Source organism: Tetrao urogallus (assembly GCF_951394365.1).
Source record: "Tetrao urogallus genome assembly, chromosome: 4".
NCBI lineage: Eukaryota > Metazoa > Chordata > Aves > Galliformes > Phasianidae > Tetrao > Tetrao urogallus.
This window is the reverse complement of record NC_136817.1, coordinates 69,663,822-69,687,761: the sequence shown is the minus strand read 5'-3', so window position 1 is coordinate 69,687,761 and position 23,940 is coordinate 69,663,822. Positions and strand designations below refer to the sequence as shown.

Below are 23,940 nucleotides of genomic sequence, written 5' to 3'. Positions count from 1 at the left end.
GGAAGCTTCTGGGCGGCGCGGGGCATTGTGGGTGCGCGCCTGGCTCAGCAGCGGGAGCGGCAGAAAGGAGCGCCGCCGAGATGATGGTGAGCGCAATCCTCCGCCATCCGCCCCGCTGTCGTGCTGTGCTGCTGGGCGTCTGCCCGCTCAGCTTCCGCCGGGTTGTGGGCGGGATTGTGGCGGGGTCGATGGGCGTTCGGCTCGGCGGGATGGTTGGGGATTGGGGTTGATGGAGATGGCGGGCCTGGGTCTGGGCTTGGGTTTGGGCCTAGGTCTGGGTCTAGGTTTGGGTCTGTATTTGGGCCTAGGTCTGGGTCTAGGTTTGGGCCTGGGTTTGGCTCTGGGCCTGGGTTGTGTGAGAGAACAGGCCCAGGGGTCCCAGCCTGGAGGACAGCGGTGTGTGCTGGGACCTGTAGTCCAGGAACAGAGTGTGGAGGTCGCTCATTGTGCCTGCTCTGAGCCACCGCAGTGCTGCTGGGGAGCAGGCAGGGCACAGGGGTGTGGAAGGATCCGGCGTGTTTCCTTTCATGAGATGTCTTCAGGGTGTAGTCGGTGGTGATGCTCACACCTCTTTTCTGCTCACCCCAGGCCCTCGGCAGCACTCTTCAGTGCAGCAGTCATTGTTCAGTGCTGCAGTCATCGCGTATTATTCCGCTGTGCTTTCAAGCAATTACTTAAATCTGGGTACCTAACAAAACTGTGCAGTGCTTGGACATAAAGCTTTGCCTGCAGGGCGTCTGGTCATTTTAATGCAAAGGGCAGATGCTCTCCTGGAGCGCAGGAGCTTTTGCTATGGCCTTTGGTATTTTATAGCCCCTACCTGTATGCTTGAGCTGACTCCACCACAGTTTGCTGTCAGCCAGCTGTAACCTCTTTGACAGCGTTCACCTACCACGTGCTCAATGTGAGCGCATTTTTCAGCATCCTTCTGAGATCTGATGGGGAAAGGGCTGTTGTGGCTGTTCTGCTGAACAGGTCAGTCCTTTCCAATCTGGTGCTGAAATCAGGACTTCACAGGCTGTGCAATAGAGAAGGAAGCTTTAGTGATAGGACAAGGGGGAATGGTTTTAAACTGAGACGGGGGAGTTTAGATTGGATACTAGGAGGAAGTTTTTCACTCAGAGGGTGGTGAGCCACTGGAACAGGTTGCCCAAGGAGGTTGTGGATGCCCCATCCCTGCAGGCATTCAAGGCCAGGCTGGATGTGGCTCTGGGCAGCCTGGTCTGCTGGTTGGCGACCCTGTACACAGCAGGGGGATTGAAACTGGATGATCATTGTGATCCTTTTCAACCCAGGCCATCCTGTGATTCTATGATTCCAAGCTTAGTTAGTTTGTGGGGTGTGTGTTGGTGCCACTTGAGTGAATTTCAGTTATGCTCTGGAAGCATGTGACACCCTGCCTTGGTGTGGTGGAGGCAAAGTGGGCTGTGTGGGTTGTACCTGCTAAGCAGAGGGACTCAAGGAGGATGCAGGTTTTATTCTTGGCCTTTCAGTGCAGTGTGAGCTTGCTGGGCTGCTTGTTGAAATTGGAATAACAGCTCTGCTATTAACTGTCTCCTCAGCCAACACCAGTTATCCTGCTGAAGGAGGGCACTGACACCTCGCAGGGGATTCCCCAGCTTGTCAGCAACATCAATGCCTGCCAGGTGATCGCCGAGGCTGTACGCACCACCCTGGGACCTCGGGGCATGGACAAACTCATTGTGGACGACAGGGGTGAGCGTTGCACAGCAGCCTCTCTGCAACAAGGCTGGAAAAGCCCTGTTCGATGTTGGGGTTGTGTGTTTCAAGGTGGGAAGGACTTTATTTAGCTTCTTTTTCTGAATCACTTTTAGGCAAAGCCACAATCTCTAATGATGGTGCCACCATCCTGAAGCTCCTTGATGTTGTCCATCCGGCTGCGAAGACGTTGGTGGACATTGCCAAGTCTCAGGATGCAGAGGTAGGAGGGATAACCTGGACAGGATGCAGCAGCACGGTGGCAGCTGTGTGTGCTTTGTGTTAAGGAGTCAGACTCAGTTGTGGTGTGCTGCTGTTTATCCTGGTTTCTTTATTGCTACCATCTCTTTCGTGATAACTTTAAAACCCTTAACTGAGTTTTCAGCCAGGTTTGGTAAAAGGGTTTGGAGATTTTACGGGTGCAAAATGACTTCAACAGAGGTGGCTCGGAGATGGCAGACCTCACTGCACCCTCAAACAGAGTGCAGTCTGAACCCAGCCTGGTGTTGATCACTGAAAGAACCAGCCACGGTTCTGTGAGCAAAGAGTTATGAAATCTGTTTACCTCTGGAAGCCTCTGCACTACGTAGGTGACACAGAGTGTTCTGTCTGTGCAGGTTGGTGATGGCACCACATCTGTAACTCTGCTTGCTGCCGAGTTCCTGAAACAGGTGAAGCCCTACGTGGAGGAAGGCCTTCATCCTCAGATCATCATCCGTGCCTTCCGCACGGCCACGCAGCTGGTAGGGCATCACTGTGCAGGATGGGTTAGAAGGCTTTTAAACGTGCGAGGATCACAGTGAAATCCCACCAGAGTTTGTTAAAAGTTGTTTTTCTATGGTGTGAAAAGGAGGAAACTACTTTGAAGCACCTCTCCTATGAAGAAAGGTTGAGGGAACTGGGATTGTTTAGCTTGAAGAAGAGAAGGTTCTGGGGAGACTTCATTGTGGCCTTCCATACTTGAAGGAAGCGTATAAACAGGAGGGGGAACAGCTGTTTATGAGGGTGGATGGTGATAGGACAAGGGGGGATGGTTTTAAACTGAGACAGGGGAGGTTTAGGTTGGATATGAGGAGGAAGTTTTTCACCCAGAGGGTGGTGAGGCACTGGAACAGGTTGCCCAAGGAGGCTGTGGATGCCCCATCCCTGCAGGCATTCAAGGCCAGGCTGGATGTGGCTCTGGGCAGCCTGGTCTGCTGGTTGGTGACCCTGCACACAGCAGGGGGTTGGAACTGGATGAGCACTGTGCTCCTTTGCAACCCAGGCCTTTCTGTGATTCGTTTAGCACGGAATCATTACAGCAGGAAACTTTACAGCTGTTGGAATCTGAGCGATTTTTGCTTGGATTGTGTCTGAGGTTGCATGTAAAGGTGCTTGAACTTTACGTGCTGCTTCTGGGTGTGTCTTACAGTTGCTGTACTGGGAAGGATGACATAGCTCAAACACTTGAAACTGCAGTGATGTTAAAGGAGGGAATGAAAGATAGCATAAAATACAAAAAGGAGTTGGAGATCTGATCAACTGACAAGCATGAATCATTAATCCAGCTGTTGATTTGTGTTTTGCCAGGCTGTAAACAAGATCAAAGATATTGCTGTTTCAGTGAAGAAGGAAGATAAAGAGTAAGTTTCCTTTATGGATGACCTGGTTGTGCCTTTCTGCCTTCTGCTGTCACTGTGGCTGAGGTCCCAAGGTTGGGATGAGCAGCTCTGGCCCCACGGTGGAGCTGGCTATTAGAACTTCCTGCTCCTCTGGGAATGATGCTGTGCTCTCCCTCAGGCTGCCATTGCATCCAGGGATGTAGGCCAGTGTTTCCATGTGCATGTAGGGGAAGCTAAGGACTGAAATAAGTGGCCTGATTTCTTTTTTCAAGTGATGGTGAAGATGTGGCTTTTGCTGAAATCAGTGTTCAATGCTCAGTGCTTCTCTGAAAACTATCTCAGTATTCAGATGTTGAATAACTGCAGTTCAAGCTAATCGTGTTGCTGGGATGATTATTCAGATTAAGTTTTAAGCTCTGTGTCTTGATCAGACCACAAATAACACCTCCATTAAAATTTCAAGGTTTTCTTCTGTTTTTCTCCCATTGCAGCGAGCAGAGGAGCCTGCTGGAGAAGTGTGCAGCCACAGCCCTGAGCTCTAAGCTGATCTCCCAGAGCAAGGAGTTTTTTTCCAAGATGGTCGTGGATGCTGTCATGATGTTGGATGACTTGCTGCAGCTCAAAATGATTGGGATAAAGAAGGTGCAAGGAGGTGCTCTGGAAGTAAGTTCTGCTGGGGCCTGGGATGGGAGGCAGTGATTGCAGCTCCTTTCACTTGACACTGGCATAAATGCAGCCTGATAACAACACCTGCTGGGGAGTCAGCAAAGCAAAATGCTCTTATCTCTTTGCCTCCACAGCAGGTATTGTTGGTGATCCAAACACCATTTATATGGAGGGGGAAGGGCTGTTTGTGAGGGTGGATGGTGACAGGACAAGGGGGAATGGCTTCAAATTGAGACAGGGGAGGTTTAGGCTGGATATGAGGAGGAAGTTTTTCACTCAAAGGGTGGTGAGGCACTGGAACAGGTTGCACAGAGGTTGTGGATGCCCCATCCCTGCAGGCATTCGAGGCCAGGCTGGATGTGGCTCTGGGCAGCCTGGTCTGCTGGTTGACTCTGCTTCATAGCACAGTGCTGGAATACCTGTTGTGTGCAGGTAGGAAGCTGTAGGATGGGGGGTTGTGGGAGAGAGCCTGGTGCGTGGTGCTTTCTCCTCCCTGTATCCTATGTAGTTTGGCCTCTTGCTTGTTCACTTAAGGGGCAGTTTTGGGCAGGGTTGTCCTGCTGCAGAGCTTGTGAAAGCAAACCAGGGCACTCACACATGGGAAAAAAACCCTGAAGTGCAGGGCTGTGAATGAGAAATACCTGTCTTCGAAGGATAGAAATGGGAAAGACAACAGAGAGAGAACAGATTGCTCCCTCCCTTGATCTTGAGATTGTGAATAGCATCTTTTTCTGTGGCGTCTTGAGGGATAGAAAGGAGATGATAGAAGATGGTTTTGTGAACAGAGAGAAGGAAATATCTGCTGCTTATTTGCTTCAAAAGTGGGTTAATCAAAGGAGACAGCTGTTGGTGGAAGCTTTGTAAACGAGGACTCTGTAGCAGGGAGTTTCCTTTGGGAGTTATTAACCCTGCTGAGAAAACCCTGGGAGGCTGAGCCTGACGAGTATCCCTCTCTTCAAGGATTCCCAGCTGGTGGCTGGAGTTGCCTTTAAGAAGACATTCTCTTACGCTGGGTTTGAAATGCAGCCCAAGAAATACCAATCTCCCAAGATTGCTTTGCTGAATGTGGAGCTGGAGCTCAAAGCTGAGAAGGACAACGCTGAAGTCCGAGTGAACACAGTGGAGGTAAGAGCTGAAATGGGAGCTTGTCCCCCCCCTGGGTGCCTGCTGTGGAGCTGGGCACCCTGTGATTGCCATCTGCACGTCTTCCTTCCTGGAGATACGTGCTGTGTTATGCTGTCTGTTCTGGGGGAAGAGCATGAATATTGTTATCTTTTACTCGGGTCATCCTCTGTATCCTTGGTTCTGCTGCTGGAAGCACTTGACAGATGTGGTTCTTTGTCACAGAATGACCTAAAATTGCCTCTGAGAAAGCAGTTAGCTGCTATGAATGGCTGCGTGGAGCAGTGTTACTGCTGCCTTTGCTTTAGAAGAGCTCTCCCTTGGCTGATGCTGTGGGGTGGCATTTGCAGTTCCATTACAAATCCTGTGTAACGTGTGTTTGTTTCTTCTCACGCCTGCTAGGATTACCAGGCCATCGTGGATGCTGAGTGGAACATCCTGTATGACAAACTAGACAAAATCCATAAATCTGGAGCCAAAGTTGTCCTGTCCAAGCTGCCTATTGGTGACGTGGCCACCCAGTACTTTGCAGATAGAGACATGTTTTGTGCTGGCCGTGTCCCAGAGGAAGATCTCAAGAGAACTATGATGGTGAGCTGCCCTGTTTTGGCACTAAGACTTTAGACTTAGCTTGAATGGTGCCAGGCTGGTCAGGCCTCTCCCAAAACGAAACAGCCATCATTTACTGAACACGCTGTTCCTTACAAGGATGTAAAATGAAAAGAACACTGATTTATTTTATTACTATTCCCCCAAATGGTTACGATACAGAACTGCAGCATACTGACAAAACTATTCCTTGGTGGAATGAATAACTGCAGGCTGATTGCACCTGTGCTGCCTTTTTTCCTCTGGTGCTGTATGTTGTGTGTTGGTAGAAGTGTATTTTCCCTGCTCCTTGCCTGTTCTGCTGGCACTGGTTTTCAGCTATTAGTAGCATCATCATCATCTTTTGCTGTCCAGGATCATTTCTGTTGCTGGTAGCCAGCCAGGATGCACAATGGGAGAAAAGTAGAAGATGGGTTTTTTTTTTCTTCTATCTATCCTGCAGGGTGGTTTTGCATCAGCTAAAAGCTGGGCTATTTTGGAAGAGTGGGAGCCTGCTAGGCAGATTTGTCTCATTTGTCAGCACTGGTCGTGCCACATTTTATCTTCCTCCCTGCAGGCCTGCGGAGGTTCCATTCAGACGAGTGTGAATGCCCTGTCAGATGATGTGCTGGGCAGGTGTGAACTCTTCGAGGAGACCCAAATTGGAGGAGACAGGTAAATGTGCCAGCAGGCTGCCCACAGTCCTGTGAGAGCACTGGTGATACTGGTTTGGAAAGTTGGGGTACGAGCACAAGCAGCTTTGGGCATCTCTCAGGGTGATGGTGCAAAAAACAAAGATTGCATGATTAATTCTTCTCATGAGCCTGAGGAATAAGCTTTCGTTGAAGTCTTACCTCTTTTAGATGCATTTATGTTTCTTTGTTCCTCGAGTACCCTACAGAAGGCTTAGTGGTGTTTTCATAACTCTAAAGCAGCACCTTTTGGGGTGTTGTATGTTACCTGGCTCAGCTCCGGATCTGATAGGGTCACTGTGGGGTGGGACAGCTGCAGCCATACATCTGGCTTGGAAGGAATTTCTTTGTCCCCATGCAGTGTTCCAGCAGTGCTAAACCTGCTTTTCCATTGCCTTAGCCCTTCTTGTGTCGTGTGTTGGCAGGTATAACTTCTTCACGGGCTGCCCAAAGGCAAAGACTTGCACGATAATCCTGCGTGGAGGTGCAGAGCAGTTCATGGAAGAGACAGAGCGGTCCCTGCACGATGCCATCATGATAGTCAGGAGAGCTATCAAGGTAAGGGCCAGCAGAAGCCCTTCCCTGCTGGGGCTGAGCTGGCACCGAGGCTGTTGATCACACCTGGCACAGCTGTAGCTCCTTCCAGCAATGTTTTCACACCTCAGCATTTGGCTGAGGTCTCTTTGGGAGAAACCCAATGCTCTCAGCCTGTAGAGTGGAGCACGCAGACAAGCAGTGTCTAATTGATTAACTCAAGTGCTGTTTCCTGGCTGTGGCAGAATTCTCTCTGCAGCATTGCCATCTGCTTTTCAGGCACGCCTGGTTTTGTCTCCTCTGTTAAAGTGTTGTAACTTAACTGTGCTTGCTGGATTGTGTATTCTGTAAACACCTTCAAGAAGGGGAATGGAATCTTTTGGGAGTGCTGGGTGGGTGTGCAGTGGGAATAGCAGGGCTGATTTAATGTGCCTGTTAGCTTCTCAATCTCTTGTGTGCCTGTTCATGCTGCTTGCTGCCTCTGTTGGTGACTTCTGGCAGGGGCAGCTGTCCCCTTGCTGTGGAAGTGGGCAGGTGGCACCAAGAGGGAAGCCTGAGGCCCGTGTGACCATGCTGTACTTGCAGAGCTGCTGGTCCTGTGTGATGGCTGTTCTCTGCATGTGGGTATTTCTGGGTTGTGCGCAATGTGTGGGGATGATTTTTTTTTTCTTTAAGCTCAAATGCCCTGGGGGGATGGGAAGAAGCATGTCAAGATTTTTGGAACTGCTTTGCTTTCAGAAAGAACATCCTGATCTCTCTGCTGAAGCAGATAGGGAGGGAAAAAAGAACTAGGAGCAGAACTTGGCCGCTGAGTGCTGCTGCAAATCTCTTCTGTTCTGAATGCTTCACAACAATGAGGGGAGCTTGTCCAGCACAAGGGAGGCTGAGGTCTGCTAGCACAGCAGTGCACACCATCCCCCTAGCTTGCAGGTGGCAGGGAGGAGCTGCTGGCAGAGGCCACCTGAGGTTTTTAACCTATTTCTGAAGCACCCAGCAAAGCTGGCAGGTGCTCCCAGCAGGGATGGCAGCGGCCTGGGCAGGATGGATTCCCCTGGGCCTGGTGGATGTGCATTACCCCAGCGTGCTGTAGGGTCTTGGGAAAGGAGCTTTCCTGCTCTCCCCCTTCCTGGAACAAAGAGTGAGCGTGGCCTGTTTTCCTCTTCTCTTCCAGAACGACTCAGTTGTCGCTGGTGGCGGTGCCATAGAGATGGAGCTCTCCAAATACCTCCGTGACTATTCCAGGACCATTCCAGGCAAGCAGCAGCTGCTGATCGGTGCTTATGCTAAAGCCCTTGAGATCATTCCCCGCCAGCTCTGTGACAACGCTGGCTTTGATGCCACCAACATACTGAACAAGCTGCGAGCCAAGCATGCACAGGTAGGTGCAGGGAGAGCCTGCAGAGCTGGTGTCCTGCGGTTGGATTTGTGGTGGGCTCCTGTCCTCCTTCATTAAATGCCGAGGTTTGTTTTCAGATCCAGTGTAGGCTTGAGGCAGGTTTCTATAAAAGGAAGTGATATGTTTTCCCTTTGATCACAGCTGTCGGATGACTTTTTTAGAGCTGGGAGTTCTCATTTGCTATTTAAAAATGCATCGTTTGTCAGGAGGGAGGCTTCTATATTAAACATTGAGGTAATTAGTATAAAAGTTGCTTCTGTGGTGTATTTTCCAGAGGAGCTGCAGACTGAAGGTCCTGAATGCTTGAGATCATTGTCTCTTCATGAAGGTCTTCCTTCCTATGAAGAAAGGTTGAGGGAACTGGGATTGTTTAGCTTGGAGAAGAGAAGGCTCTGGGGAGACCTCGTTGTGGCCTTCTAATACTTAAAGGGAAAGGGAAACAGGAGGGGGAATGGCTGTTTGTGAGGGTGAATAGTGATAGGACAAGGGGGGATGGTTTTAAACGGAGACAGGGGAGGTTTAGGCTGGATATGAGGAGGAAGTTTTTCACTCAGAGAGTGGTGAAGCCCTGGCACAGGTTGCCCAAGGAGGCTGTGGATGCCCCATCCCTGCAGGCATCCAAGGCCAGTCTGGATGTGGCTCTGGGCAGCCTGGTCTGCTGGTTGGTGACCCTGCACACAGCAAGGGGGGTTGAAAATATATATGATCATTGTGTCCTATTCAGCCCAGGCCATTCTGTGGTTCAGTGCTGAGGTGGAAAGCAGTCACGAAGTCTTGTACGACTTCTTTGTGAAGTGGAGCAAACTTCCCATGTTAAGCCCTGTTTTCTAACTGCTGTCGCTTCATCCCCTCGTGTGAAGGAACGCTGCCAGCTGCTCTCTGCCTCTCCTGAAGTATTTGCATGCCTTTGCTTGCCGGTGCGCTGCCCTCGGGTCCCGTTGTGCCGTGTAACCAGACCCTCTTCCCTCCTCTCTCACAGGGAGGCATGTGGTACGGTGTGGATGTCAACAATGAGGACATCGCCGATAACTTTGAGGCCTGTGTGTGGGAGCCGGCCATTGTGCGCATCAACGCGCTGACGGCCGCCTCCGAGGCCGCCTGTCTTATTGTGTCAGTAGATGAAACCATCAAGAACCCTCGCTCCACAGTGGATGCCCCAGCCGGCGGTCGGGGCCGGGGTCGGGGCAGACCCCACAACCACTGAGACCCCGTTTCGTGGCTCTGTCCTGACGGGGTTTGGCGCTCACCTCCGACGTGCAGATTGGGAAAGAGTTGGTTCCTAGTTTTAATTAAGAGGTCGTTTACCAGATGGTCGTTTTGAGGGCTCGCGGGCGACCGCTGGCCTTGTTTAATTCGAGTCAAATCTTGGCGTTGGCGGCGGCAGCCTCCCGTGAGGTGTCGTGGCCCAGCCCTTCGTGCACAGCACTGATGCCTTTAGGCTCACCTCGTGCTGAGCAGAGCCCGCTCTGATGCTGGTGGGTGTGCCTGCGGTGGGTTGATATTTATATGTCTTTCTGCTGGGGGTTTTGAACCCAGGTTCAAACAATAAAACAATGCAGAGTTTTGGTGGCCAGCTTGGCTTCTTTTCTGAGGTAACAGCTTGTGGTTCGGGTAGCTTGCAAACTGTTTCCTGTTCTTAAAACTCATGGTGCTGGGAAGCAGGACTGATTCCAGTGCGTGACAGTGCTTCATCTCTGCATTTGTTCATAGAGTCACTGAATCATTCAAGTTGGAAAAGACCTCTTAAGATTCCCAACCCACCCCCTGTGCCCTCTGACCGTGTCCCCAAGTGCCACATCCCCTTGGTTCTGGAGCATCTATATGGACAGTGACCCCCCTGCTCCCTGAGCATCATCCTGTGCCAGTGCCTGACTGCTTGTTCAGAGAAGTTTCTTAATTCCAACCTGAATGCCCCCTGGTGCAACTTAACCCCATTGCCTGTTGGGAGAAGAGGCCATCCCCACCTTCCCATTTATAACTGGCACTTATTTGATGCTGCTCAGTGATATTTCAACTCGCTTCGTGAGCTGGGGAGTGGAGGTGGTGCCCTCAAGAGAAAGGAAATTAGGAGGAGGGCTCTGCCTCCAGTAAGCCCTGAGTGGGTGACTGGTGCCACTGGTTTCTTGCTGAGCACTCAGGACAAGCACTGTCCTGTGCTCGCTGTGCCACCTGTGTGAGCCAAGACCCCCACCTCATTCTCGAGAGCCTTTATTCAACACCGAATCATAAAATAGCTCTTTACACCTTTTTTTTTTTTTTTTCTTTTCTTTTTTTTCCTGTAATTCTTTAAATACACATTGTTTACACTCGGCAAAGTTTCAAAGCAACAACATCAAAGTGCGTCTACAGGTGATAGTACCAACCAAAGTGCTAAAACCACGGGTGGGCAGCAGCTCCATGGGGACACCTCTGCTGCCCCCAAGGCCACCCCCGTGTCCCCTTCTCCAGCACGCTGAGCATTGGGGTCAGGGTGACCGTGGGATGGGGGGTAGGGACGTTTGGTTCTCCAGACACTGGCACATCGCTGCGAAAGACTAAAATAGACCTAGATTTATATAGAGTTAAAAAAATAACTTAGGAGGCCAACTCGCTACCTTCCAGGAGGGGGCAGGCTGTACAGGGCGCCTCAGACACGGCTCTCTGGGGCTGAGCTGCCACCAGGAGAAGTGCTTGAGGGAAACGATTGCCGTTCTGGATAGCTGTCCGTCGGGGAGCGTGTTCTCTGATTATCTCAAAGCAATGTGCGTTGCTGCGCTCGCTCCCTAGAGCAATTCCACCAACCCCTACCATTGCACATGCCTGTCCCCGGCCCCAGCCTGGGGCTGGATCAGAAAACCCCATCTTCCTGCTTTTGGGCAGTTCTCCCATTTCTTTGCTGCCGTGGGGCAGTCGCTCATTGCCACTGCTCTCCTTTGTGCCACCATCCTGCTGCGCTTTGGTTGCGACAAGCCATTTCCAGCTGCTAATGTCACCCTGCTCCCCGTTCCTCAATTCTTTTTAAAGCATTTTGTCATTTGGCACCGGCTCCCAAATGCTTTACTCCACCTGAACCTGCAGGTTTTCAACCCAAAATGATAGGAAGAAGCCATGTGCAAACTCCCACGTTGCCAGCTTCATCTTGGCTCCTCTTAGAGCTGAAAGAACTGCTTTGAGAGGAGCCTTTATCAACATTTCTCGTGGCTTTTTTTGTTTCTTGTTTCGTTTTGTTTTTAAACTGAATTCAGACCTTTTTGGCCACGTAAGTCCTGTGCCTTCTGACTTGTGAGCCCCGTTGACCTTTTGGATATTTTTCTCTTGCCACCTGCCTTGTTTGCTTGACCATTGAAATCCTTAGATGGAGCCAACCCCAGCCAGGGCTCCATGCCACCAGTTCCTTGATGGGTGCACACAAAACCCAACACTCAAGAGAGGCAGAAAAACATGGATTTGGGATGGATTTGGCCCCCAAGCTTTGCTGGTGTTGTTCCTCTTGAGACCCCTGTCCAGCCCCAAAGTTCAGGAGAAGGAGAATGCTGCTAACATTGGCTGTGGAAGAACTTTGGGCAAGAAAAGAAAGAGCTCCTCCAAACTGTGGGAAGCTGCCAGGATCCCAAGCTAAAGCTTATCACTGCCTTTCTTCACCCTGGGACCCCTGAATTTGCTGGGGATTGTCATCGCAGAGCCCCCGAGGGGCTTCTCTGGGGTCTGGTGTGGGGTTGAGCTGATGCTGTGGTGGGGAAACCCATGGCCATGGGCACCCAGTGGGGCCACGCTGGTGGGATGGGGAGGGAATCAATGAGTGGAAGGAGTACAGAGCCATTAACGAGCTAATTGCCATTACCAACCTGGGCAATGAGGGGACACTGGGAGGGCTGGAGAGACGCAGGGCTCATTACCACCACTGTCACTGTGTCAGATACCTCCATCCCCAGCTGAGGAAGAGGAGGAGGAGGAAGGGAGACAACCAAACCCAGGCACTGAGAAAGGTGGAGAAAAAGCTCATTTCCCACCTTCAGAGCCTTGAACTTGCTCAGATCCTCTCGCGACACGGGATTTTGGTAAAAACGTGGCTTTGCAAAGCCAGAAATCTGACTTTTTTTGGGAAGGTACCGAGGGGAGGCGGATGGCTTGGTCTGATCTCAGCACCGATGTGGGGTGAGGTTGTTCTGTTGTGACAAAACCCTCGTGGAGATGGGGGATGGGGACATCCCATGTGGCCGAGTCACCCTCCGATGCTCCGTGGCTGCAGTCTTCAGACACGGCTCTCCCATGGGATAGTCTTTAAGCATAGAGCGTATAAACATGCGGAGTATATCGTTTTCCTTTAAAATCTTTTTTTTCTTTTTTTTTTTCTTTTCTTCTTCTTTGTTTTTTATAGAAATAAATACTTACTTTGTTTCTTTTGAAGGGGATTTCACAGAGTCTCTGGGCCGCTTCCAATGGTGATACGTCCACCGGGGCCACGCTCGTGGGATGGTGACAAAGTGGCACACAGGGCCAAAGCTTTGGTGGTTGGTGTTTTTTTTGCTGGTCAAGACATCCCTTGCTTCTTCTGCCCCTGGAATATGTGTGTCCAGGCCTCCCTGGGGTGGAGGTAACCCCTGGTGGATCTTATCCCTAGGACGTGGTAGTTTCTCACAGGCAGTTTTTGGGTTCCCGAGTTTGGTGCGTAGAGGGAGCAGCCTTCTCCTGGAAGGCCGCTGTCAGTGGGGGACTTCAGGTGCTTCAAATCAGGGGTTACAGCCAAAAAAAGGCATGCAACCCTACCCTGCTTTGGTGGGGGGACAACGTGGATGGGGTGAGGAGTGGGTGGAATGGTCTTCCGGGGTTGGAGAGGCAGCAGCTGCCCCCAGCCCACCACCAGCCTCGGTGATTTGGGTGTTTTCAAGGTTCCTATTGATTCCCAGCATGGTGGGAGCTCCAGGCTGAAATCTGATGCTTTCATGATGTGGTTGAGGATGGTGGTACCAAAATGAGTCTATAGATGCTCCACGGCAGCCCATCACCCAGCAGGATGGGGAGATGCTCTGGGAAAAGCTGGCTCCTCCCAGCCGTGCATGCACCATGGGCAGCCCTGTAGCCAACAGGCACCAAAACCTTCAGCAGTGTCCCAGGAGAAGGGGAAAATCCTCCCCAGATCTGCTCTTCCCAGTTGGCTTCTTTCAGCTTCTGAGCACACCTGGTTGGGTGGAGGAAACTGTGGTTAAGGACATGTCCGTGCTGCTGGCAGTGCTCTGACAAGTGTTCCCCATGGCCTGGGGACCTTTGGCATCTTCTCACCAGGGCAGAGGATGGAGACACCTTACCCTGTTGGTTGCCTTTCAAGAGCCTTTTTTCCTTTGGAAAAAAAGATGAGTGTTTGAGGGGAGATGGGGTAACGTCCTTATAGGAAGAAGATAGCCAGAAGGAAAAACCAGAAATAAAATAAGCTGTGGATATCGATATGGGCTCTACCAGGGCAGTTGGGCTGGTGCTTCAACCAGCTGCATTGGATGTCAGGATTATTTGGCCAGGGTTTCTCCTTCAAGCTGCCCGATGAGGTGACAAAGGTGAAGCCCAGGCCAGTTCCTCTCTCCACACAACAACTCGCTCCAGAGAGCAAGTGGTGGATGTTGATGGGTGCAGGAGAGTGATCCATGTTTCCTGGTGGACGAGGATGTGGGATGTGGTGATTTATTGCCTTGGCAGAAGGGTTGAGTGGAGAGGATGGAGATCTCTGGAGAGCAACCATTGTTTCCAGTGTCTTCTGACTCCTGCAGCTTCAGGATGCAGCTCTGCCATCTGGGCTTGTGCTGTGATAGCTGCTGGTTCTGAGCAGCATTTACCCACATTTGGGTGCTCCTCTCAAATGAATGAAATGAAAGTGAACGGGAGCCCTGCAGCAGTGGCCCTTCCCACCCCACATCCACCGGCCCATGGAAGGAACAAGGACACTCCAGTGGTGATGCACTGAGCACAGCACTCTGCAAAGAGCCCATGGGATGGGCTGGGCCATCCTCAGCCTCCATGCCAACAAACAGCCCCCCCAAAAAAGAGAGTTCCAAGAAAAAGGCATTCCCAAACAAAGGATCCTTGGCAATGAGCAGCCGTGGGCTTCGAAGCCATCTTCCCTCCTGGGAAACAGCATGGACCTGTTGGGCAGCTGGAAAATTTCCATAAGTAGCACCTTCTTGTCCGTGACACGTCCATGAGCCGGCCCTGGGGCGAGCGCCGGCTGCTCGCTAAGGCCTGCAAGAGTTTGGGGTTTTGTGCATGGGCTGGCATCTCCGAGCTCCAACGGCAACGGAGGAGCAGCAGCGATGGGTTTGGTTGTGCAGGGCCTCTGGCTCCACAGGGCAAGAGAGGGAATGTGCTTTGTGGTTCCCTGAAGGTCTAGCAGCCTCCTTCCACTTTGATGTGTAAGATCTTGGAGAAGCCGGGTCTTTTCCTCAGGGCCTGGAAGAGGAGCAGAGGGCAGGGTTGGTGTGGGAGCCAGCACTGGTCCTATGGGGCCAGCAAGGGGAGAGCATCTGGCATGCAACTATGGGAACGGGTCCCATCCCCACCACCTACATCCTGTGAAGACCTTGTTCCTCACAGGACTGCCTCAATGCCTCCTAATCCCATGCCCTTGAAGCCAACTCTGGATTTGTTTTCTGCTTGGTGAAAAACATCCTTCATAGAACCTCGTAGAATCATAGAATCATTAGGGTTGGAAAAGACCACATCGAGTCCAACCATTTCCAGGGGACACTGATAGCTTGTGACAGATGACATGGATGTGCAGGGTTTGCATGGCGTGGTGGTGGGCAGGGAAGGACCTTCCAAAACTCCTTTTCCATAGAGTGTCCCTGAGGCTGGGGCTGGATGTGGGTTGGGGTTGCTGCCCACCGTTGCTCCTGCGTGTGGGCTCAGCAGAGCACAGACCACATAAACCATCTCAGCTCACCTAGCTGTGCTGCTGAACATGTCCCCATGTCCTGCCCTGCATCTAGTGCCTTGTGCCCTTGTGGAACCCAGCTGACTGCAGGACGTGTATGAAGCAGAGCACGTCTTCAAGGTATCCCCAGTGAGCTAAAAGGTTCTGTGTGGAGTGACTTCAGCAGTGGATAAGAATTTGTCCCCGGGTCCCACAGGAAGGGAGCTGCAGGCACATGAGTGTCCTGGAACCAGCGTCCTTTACCTGGAGTTTGTTCACCATTTCTTCAAACATCTTCTTGGCTTCGGGGCTGTGGGGCTCCTTGAAGTAGTCCACAATGCCCACCTGTACGACGATGGACTTCAGGTTCCGGCACACACCTGGGAGCAAAGACACAACCTGGATTTGCCATGACTGTGGGGACAGCTTCCCCAACATCTGGGATTTACCTTCCAACCCATCGTTATACAGTTGGGGAAACCTCATCCTGATGACAGAGTAGACCTACTCTGGATGGGTGACCCACCTCCATGATGGATTCCAGTTGTCCTATCTCATTTCATCAACCCCACCTCTTCCTTGTGAAACTTTATCCCATCCACATGGGCGTTCTCCCAGCTCTTCTTGACCCATCCCTGAGAGAAGGGTGTTGAGTCTCCCCTTAAAAACCTTCCATCACGGAGTTCCCAGCACCTCCCAGTGTCAATGCGGTATTCCTCCCAGTAGGGCTGGAAAGCCCCACTGGATCTTTTTTATCTCATGGCCTTTTGGTCAGCAGACAACGCTGTGTTCCTCCTCCACCAGCGCTGCTACTCACTGTTGAAATGCAGCAGGGCTTTGGGGGTGACGGGTGTGGAGGTCAGCACCAACATCTCCAAGCCCTTCAGCCCCTCTCGACACATCTCTGCCGCAACCTCTTGGTTGATCTCTGCCACGTGGTCCAGTTCCAGGACCTGCAGCCTCATGCAGTTTCGGGCTAGAAGGACAAAGAACCCACTGTCGGCACCCTATGGGGAAGGGCTGGGGACAGCTGATGGGAGCGGGGTGTTAGGAGGGATGGGGGGCAGCAGGGAGGAGCAAAGCCCACCCATGGTCACTGGAGTGGATTTGCCCGTTGAGATCCTCATAGGGCATCTCTCAGGGGTATACAGTGCCCTCAGCAAAGTTCCCTTCTCCTGTCCCATTGGAGGAGAGCCACCTACCTAAGGATGCCAGGCCCTGGACACCACAGCCTGCCCCACCAATGCCCAGCGCCCGCAGGTGTGGCCAGCACCTCCCAATCATCTGAAGGCAGCGGTTGCTGAAACGTGTTGGCTGCTGGCTGGGGAGAGGAAGAAAGTGTTTGATGTTCAATGTTCAGTCTCCTCATAATATTTCTGTCTTGGGAAGGAGGTGCTTCTACTCAACAGCTCCCCATCTTTGCAGCAGGGGATAGGGCTAAGCTCCTGATCCCCCAGCTGACCTCCACGATCACTGTTCAACTCACAAGGATCCCACAAGCCAATGTGGATCTGGCACCCAATTTCTCCCCATCCCAGTGATCCCCTCATGTTCAGCACAAACCCCAATAGCTCAGTGTGGCTCTTACCAGGGATGCAGAGGTGCAACCTGGAGAGAGATGATGTCCCTGCAGCCTGCCCCGAGGGCCCAGATGACTTCATGACCCACGGGGTCTGTAGAGCTCCTGGAATGAACACAGAACATACCTGGTGGGCCCAGCTGGCAGTGATGCTGCCCTGGGAGCTGGTCATTATGTATAACCAAAACACAACCATTGTCATCAGGAATGGTGCTTACAGATGTGCAACGTCAAGAAAGACAAGAGGCACTGAGGATCAGTGTCAAAGACAGCAGTCCTGAGATCACCAACCCAGGCCTCTCCTTACTGTTCCATCCTGAAGACAGAGGCCACGCTTTCTAACTTGGAATGACCTACTTTGAAACTTCAGACAAGCCTGAAAATAAGTGGTGGGTGTTATCGTGACCATTTCACACGTACCCACTGAAGGCGCCTGCCAAGAGCCCCTCATGAGTGTGACGGGTTAATTAGAGCATGAGTCAGAATCACAGGTTAATGATGTGCCAGGAGCTTGGACTCGCTCTAACGCCTTTGGAAGGGCAATGGCTGAATCTTTGGGTTAAACCTGGCGGCACCAGGCTGTCTCGCAGCGTGGGGTTACAAGAGCTGCAGCCAAGCTCACTTGGTTCAACACAAGGCAGCCCCCTGAGCACACTTGGAAGGCCTTGAGAAGTGGCCAAGCCTGAGGAGCAGCCTGTGATATCCTCCAGGACCTGAGCACTGCCATGGACTTTGTGTCCTTGCTGTTGGGCAAGGTCTCCAAGTCAGGTCTTTGTGATTCCGTAGCAGAGCCATTCCTCCTTTTCAGGACAGAGTCACAGAATTATCATAGAACCACAGCATGACTCAGGTTGGAAGGTCTGTTAAAGATCATCTGCTTCCAGCCCCAGACAGAGGGACCGAAAGTTCTCTACTCCCCATTAGGAAACCTCATCAGATGGTGACAGTCAGATGGTGACCTCATCAGGTGAAGCCTCACTGGGACTCAGTTTTGATGCTCTTCTCCTTTGCCCATCTCTAACACAAAGCAGTGTCCCTGTACCAAGACCCCTGCTGGGCCAGGTGGGCAAGATGGGTAACGGGATGGTGGGGATGGACCAGCAAGGGGAATGACTACATGGGAACGTGCGAGAAGAGCGTGATGGTTATAGGAAACCTTTCATTGTTCCTTGAGTACACGGACTGGAGACACGGAGAAGTGAGTCTGTGTCATGCTTGACACAGCCAAGGGCAACAGAGGGGTCCCAGCACACTGCAGGGATACTCCCTGTCATCTCCCAGTGGGGAACTGCAGGGTCTGTGTGGGCCATCCTTACCGGTACGTGACAGCCTGCAGGGCCCGGCAGTAGCAGCTGGCCAGCCAGAGCGAGCGGTCGGTCAGCACGTTGGGGCAGTGTGAGATGCGTAGGATCAGCAGGTTGCTGCCCGTCGCCTTCAGCAGGGACTCCAAGCCGGCTTCCAGGCAGCCCCTGCAGGGATAGAGGCAGAATTAGGTGCTGGAAATCCACGGAGAGTGATGTGACCCGTGGGTGTTGGTGTCGGTGCCCAAAACCCTCAGCAGGAGCCGTTGGGTGGTGAATGGTGGAGAGGGGCCATCGGTGCTCACGGGACATCATCAGCTCTGAAGGGGTGCTGGGGGTGCCCGGGGCCGCGGGGACTCACCGCGTGCTCTTCATGTAGTCCTCCTTGCTCTCCTTCTTCCCCCTCTGGCGTGGCTTGAGGTTTTGGAGTGTGAGGGAGTGCATCTGGGTGCACCACTGGGACAGCATGGCCAGGAACTGGGGGACAGGGGTGGCCGTCACGGGGGGATATCCTCGGTGATGTCCCAACCACCCACCCTTGGCTATCTGGGGGGCCTTTGTGGACACCCTGCAGCGCACACGTGCACACACATGGGTGTTTCTGCCATAAGTTGGTGACAATGCATACGTAAGGGCATGCGTGGACAGAACTATGCATAGAGCTATGGGTGGATGTGAATACATTGTGGAAATGTGAGGACAGGTGGGCCCATGCCCACAAACACTCATGCACGAGTGCACCCATCAGTGTGCGTACTGATGTCCCTTTGATGGTGACACCAGGAACCCTGCACACATGGGCACACAATGCAAGCCAGGAGAATGGCTTCGTCCTTCTGAAAGAAAGAACTCTGAGGTCTCACCCCAGACTGTGCCACCCCTGTCCCCATACCTTGGAGGAGACCCTGGCATTCTCCAGCAGCACCCGCGTCCACACGGCCGGGTGCCGGGCCACAAACTTCCAGTCCTTGCACACCTCAGCCGCCCGCAGCAGGGTCTTGGTGTCCAGGTAGGTGAAGATGCAGAAGAGCGCTGCCCGCATCTTGAGGATCTCAGGGCTGATCACCTCGCTGCAGTGACCCGGGCTGCCCCTCTCCATCCGGCCCCCCTTGCTCATAGCCCCCTCGGACCTGGCTGTGGGACAGGGGCCATCAGTGCCATGGACAAACGGATGCTCCGCGTGGAGTTGAGGAAAAGGACAACCGAAAACCACGTGTCGTGTTGCCATTGCCCATCACAGTGACATCCCGTCCCCCCATGCATCCTCCCCATCCTTGAGCCCCCCCAGTGCACTCTCACCCGTCAGCCGACAGCTGCCAGCGGGCCGGGATGCGGCGATGCCAGGCACCTCCGGCTCCCAGCCCTCAGCCTCTGACTCAGTGGTGCGGGATCCCACGTCGGACACATCGCCCTCCTCGCCCTCCGTGCTGTTGCGGTAGGGTCTGCGGTGCCAATTTTGGATGGCTTGGCGCCGCAGCCCTGAGCCCCGACCGCCGTCCCGCGCCGCATACGGATGTCCATCGGCGGTGTCGTCGGTGGGACACGGCTCTGCGCTGTCGCTGTCGTAGCAGCCCGAGCTCTGCGACACCGCTTTGGCCCGGCTCGAAGCCCTGGGGTTGATGATATCCAACCTCAGTGCTCAACATCATCCCCGAGGGTGGGTGTCCCCTTCCCGTGAGCCCGTTGTCCCATTAAAAACCCAAACGCTCACCCAGTGCTGGAAGAGGAGCGCTGGTTGGGAATGGCATAGGGGCCATGCACGGCTGCCCCCAGCCCTGGGTGCCGGTCTCTCTGTGGGGATAGATGAGAAAAGGAGCTAACATGGAGAAATACATTAGATGTGAGAAATGCAGGTGGACTTAGGCTCATGGAGTCATTAATGGTGGAAAAGAGCTCTAAGATCAAGATCTCCAGCCCATCCCCATTATGCCCACTAACCACATCCCTGAATGCCACATCTCCACAGTTCTGGAATACCTCCAGAGACAGTGACTCTCCCACCTCCCTAGGCAGCCTGTCATTAACCCTGATCCTAACCCACCACTCATTCAGAGAAGAAATTTCTCCTAGTACCCAACCTGAAGTTCCCCTGGTTGAAGCCGTCACCTCCCACCCAATGTTCTGGGCTGTCCCAAGTGCATCTCCGGCATCGTCCCCCGTGCCTTGCCCGTGTTCACTGCATGTAGCAACCGGACACCAACCAAGACCATTAATGAATCCCCCCCATCCCCACGGGTGCCCCCATCCCTCCCCACTGAACCCTTTTAGATCCAGAACCAGAGAAGCCACATGGTCGTGCCTGTGCCCGTGTGGGTACCGCTCGGCCGGCAGCCTTAGCGCCTGGCGTTCCACAGCGTCCCAAACTGCCGTTCGGAGTCGTTCCACAGCTGCTGCTGATGATCTGAAGCTGCTTCTCAGCCCGGTCCGCCCGATCCAGCAGCTCCTCAATGAAGTGCTGCAGGCGCACCTTGGCGTTGGCCTCGCGGGCGGCCGTCTCCTTCAAGAACTGGTCGATCTGCAGCACCTCCCTGTGAGAGAGGGACAGCGAGTGACACTCATCCACACTCAGTGCGTCTTCTTCCACTCAACCCCACTCCATTTCCATCATGCGACTGGCCAGGGATGCCCATGTGCCTTGAATCTAGCCTGGTCTGGGGCTAATTTGGGCATACAGGGCAGCAGGAGGTGCTCTTGCATGCAGGATGAATGTGACCGCCTCATTTTGGAGGATCCAGCATCTCCAATGCCTCTGCTGGGATGCACAGCCCAGCCTAAGCCCCCGTTGCCAGGACTGGGGCCAGGCATGCGATGGAGCAGAGGGAGAAGAATGGTGACAGTGTAGCATGGATGGTGACGGCATAGCATGATGATGGAGAAAAGCACGCTGCCTCGTGTGAGAAGGGCAGACTTAAGGAAAAAGCCTTATGGGCAGTCTGAATCCTGCTCAGCTTTATATCCTGGTATGCCCAGCGGGTACAGAGCCTCAGAGGCACTGTCGTTAATGTGTTAATTAGAAGGAGCTTGGGAGCCTTGAGCCAATGGACGGACTCAGGCAAATGAGGTTGGCCCTGCTGAGGTGCTGCTTCAGTCCTATAAACGCATGCATCAAACACACTGCCGTCACATCCCTGCAAATGCATGTGCCCTATAAATGCACGTTTGCACACTCAGGCATGCACAGCTGCTGAGCACACCCACACACACACATGCAGAGCCACACTTGCATGCAGAAGCACCATGGAAACAGAAATACACCCGGCCACACTCGTGCACTGAGCTGAACCGGAGGACGAAGAGGAAGAAGAGAAGGAAGCAGCCCATAGAGATGCAATTCGTGCCATCGATTATTAACTGCCATTCGATGACCAATTAATTGCCCCTAACCCTGCTGCTTGCAGAGTGAGCTCAGCAGCAATAATTTGGGAAGGCTCCTGGCAAGGTGCCCCAGAGCTTTGGAGAGCAAATAGGGTGCTGGCACGTGGCTGGTGCTGTAAGGAGATGCTGATGGCTATCTCTTGCATCTCTCATTCCCATGGAACGGGTGGAAAAACACCCTCAGCAAAGCCAGCAGAGCTGAGGTGCAAACAGGCTGCCAGCAATAGATGTCACCAGCCTGCAGCGAGGGCTCTGGGATGTCACTGGGTGCTACAAGCTTCCTACCTCCTAGCTGATCCTCCTGGAAATGAGTCATTTAAGCCAGGGGGATCTTGTGGTCATAGAAGACCTATGAGATGGTGGATGGGCAGGAGGACTTCTCTAAGGGGACGCAAATCCGAGAGGTGTCTTTGGTGCATAACTAGGTTCTTACGGGCAACAGTGTGCATGAACCAAATGAGCCACATCTGAACCATTGGCCAACTCCATCTGCTTCACATCCCTCCAGGCCCTGCTCAGTTGTCCATGCCATTGGCTCTTGTCCTTCTGCTGCCCACCCCAGAAATGCCCCTGGACATTTCTGGACACTCATGGGGCAGCTGATGGCAGCCCCTGAATCTCCTGCTCTGCACACACACACCTCCCAACCAAGAGTTATTGTCCTTATCCAGCACCTGGCATCATCCTGCTCTGCACCCCAGGACCATCCCTAACACCAGCAAATCCCATGGACATGAGCACTTTTTCCTACCCACAGTCATTATTTTGGAGTCAAAATCATTCATGAATGTGTAAAAGACACTGAGGATCAAGACAGGTCCTCGAGGAATCCCACCAGTGCTACCAGTCCAGCACAACTGTGACTGCCTCCATTAACCTGATCCTCACTGACTTTATAGGCATTGCCACGACCTCCAGCTTTGCTAAGAAACTCTTTTGTAACAAGGTCCTGTGTAGGTGATAGACTCTGATGGACAAAAGGATCCCAAGCTTGACTGGAGGAATCCCTGGAACAGCACTGGAGTGGAAAGAGGGGTTTGAATGGGCAACATGGGATGAAAATGAAGAGGGCAATGCCACAGTCTTAAACAGCGAGTTGAGGTATTACTACTCAGGTTACACCACTCCTTCTGGGAGAACAATCCTGAATTAGGCATGGCCGAGTTGTCCTCTTCGTCTTTATAACCATGAGCATAAGCATGACTCAGCTGTGGGGCCACAGGGGTGATCCAGCCCTGATCTGGGGGACACTCATTGCAACAGCGTGGGCACTACTGTGTCCTGCAGCTGGCCACAAGCATCCCCAGCAGGATGGCCATAAGCATCCCCAGTTTGGCCATGGGACTCTGGTGCCTTTGGACGCAATCTCTCGTGAGAGCTTGGACATGAACATGGAGGAGCTCAGATCTATATGGACACTTCCTCCACGTGTGGAGGAAGATGCAAACCCTAATGAGGGATGGTGCTAATGAGCATTGTTTGGTGACAGCAATGGGCTCCTTGCAGCTCTCCACCAGGACTCATTTCCTCCCACCCCACAGCACGGAGAAGGAACAAAGAACTCACTGCTGTTTGCGGGTGAGCTCCTGTTCCTTCTGCACCAGGTCCTGCTTGAGCGAGGCCAGCATCTCCACGCTGACATCCACCTGGCGGGACAGCTCGGATGCACGGTCCTCCAGCTCCTGCTTCTCCCGGCTGAGCCTCAGGCTCTCCTGCTTGGCTTTCTCCAGCTCCGAGCTCTTGCGATCCAACTCCACCTGGAGCCGGCCGACCTGCGAGGCGATCTTCTGCTCCACCTCCTCCGTCAGCTTCTCCAGCCTCTTGTCCACCTCCAGCTTCTCGAAGGCGCGGATCTTCAAGCGAGCCAAGCCTTCCTCGTAGGCTGCATCCATAGCGGCTGGCGGCGTTGGGGCTGGAGCCACAGCCTTGCCCCGGGTGAAGATCTCAGTCAGTGGGATCTCAATCTCGTGGACATAACGAGGCGAAGGGGAGGAAGATGGAGCCGGCTCCAACTCTTCGGCGGGGACGAGGTCGCAGGAGAAGCGCTGCTCTTTGCCTTGGAAAGAGGTGCTCTCAAAGTAATCCCGCCGGGCAGCCGGTGTCAACAAGGCCCCGTCAGCGGCCAGCGGGAAGACGGCGGCATCGCAGATGCTGTTGGTCTTGGAGAGGACGTAGAGGGTTTCATAGGTGTGGTTGTACTCCAGGTGTGCCCGCAGCGAGGAGAGGCTGCGGAAACGCTTGTGCTCCCCGCACCGCGGACACCTGTAGGGCAGGTCCAGCGAGGCCATCCCTCAGCTACGTGCCCCAACGCAGGGAAACCGTGCAGCATCGCTCATGGCGAGGGACGGACGGACGGGTGGAGCGGAGAATGGCTTGGGGAATGCTGGGCGATGGGGTCACAGCTCCACATGGCGGGGTGGGAGTGCTGGGGCAGGAGCGGGATTCCGGCAAGTCTTGTGGAATGTCGGCATCAGGTGGTGCTGGGCACTG

General features: G+C 53.2%; 2 protein-coding genes across 2 annotated transcripts; one reads left to right on the top strand and one right to left on the bottom strand.

The window, feature by feature from the left end:
* Positions 1-1,568: 1,568 nt before the first annotated feature.
* On the top strand, positions 1,569-9,522 carry CCT7 (chaperonin containing TCP1 subunit 7; the record flags this gene model as incomplete). The annotated part of the gene is made up of 11 exons (XM_079534447.1): positions 1,569-1,716; positions 1,836-1,942; positions 2,337-2,462; positions 3,289-3,341; positions 3,812-3,983; positions 4,947-5,111; positions 5,511-5,699; positions 6,274-6,371; positions 6,814-6,946; positions 8,094-8,300; positions 9,298-9,522. The coding sequence occupies exons 1-11, from the start codon at positions 1,689-1,691 to the stop codon at positions 9,520-9,522; spliced, it is 1,503 nt and encodes a 500-aa protein (XP_079390573.1). The 5' UTR covers positions 1,569-1,688.
* A 5,147-nt stretch (positions 9,523-14,669) lies between these two features.
* On the bottom strand, positions 14,670-23,738 carry FBXO41 (F-box protein 41; the record flags this gene model as incomplete). Its single annotated transcript, XM_079534445.1, has 12 exons — positions 14,670-14,732; positions 15,460-15,575; positions 16,013-16,171; positions 16,398-16,516; positions 16,784-16,879; positions 18,091-18,243; positions 18,437-18,552; positions 18,968-19,209; positions 19,375-19,685; positions 19,787-19,866; positions 20,393-20,603; positions 23,017-23,738. The coding sequence occupies 12 exons, from the start codon at positions 23,736-23,738 to the stop codon at positions 14,670-14,672; spliced, it is 2,388 nt and encodes a 795-aa protein (XP_079390571.1).
* Between the last annotated feature and the right edge of the window lie 202 nt (positions 23,739-23,940).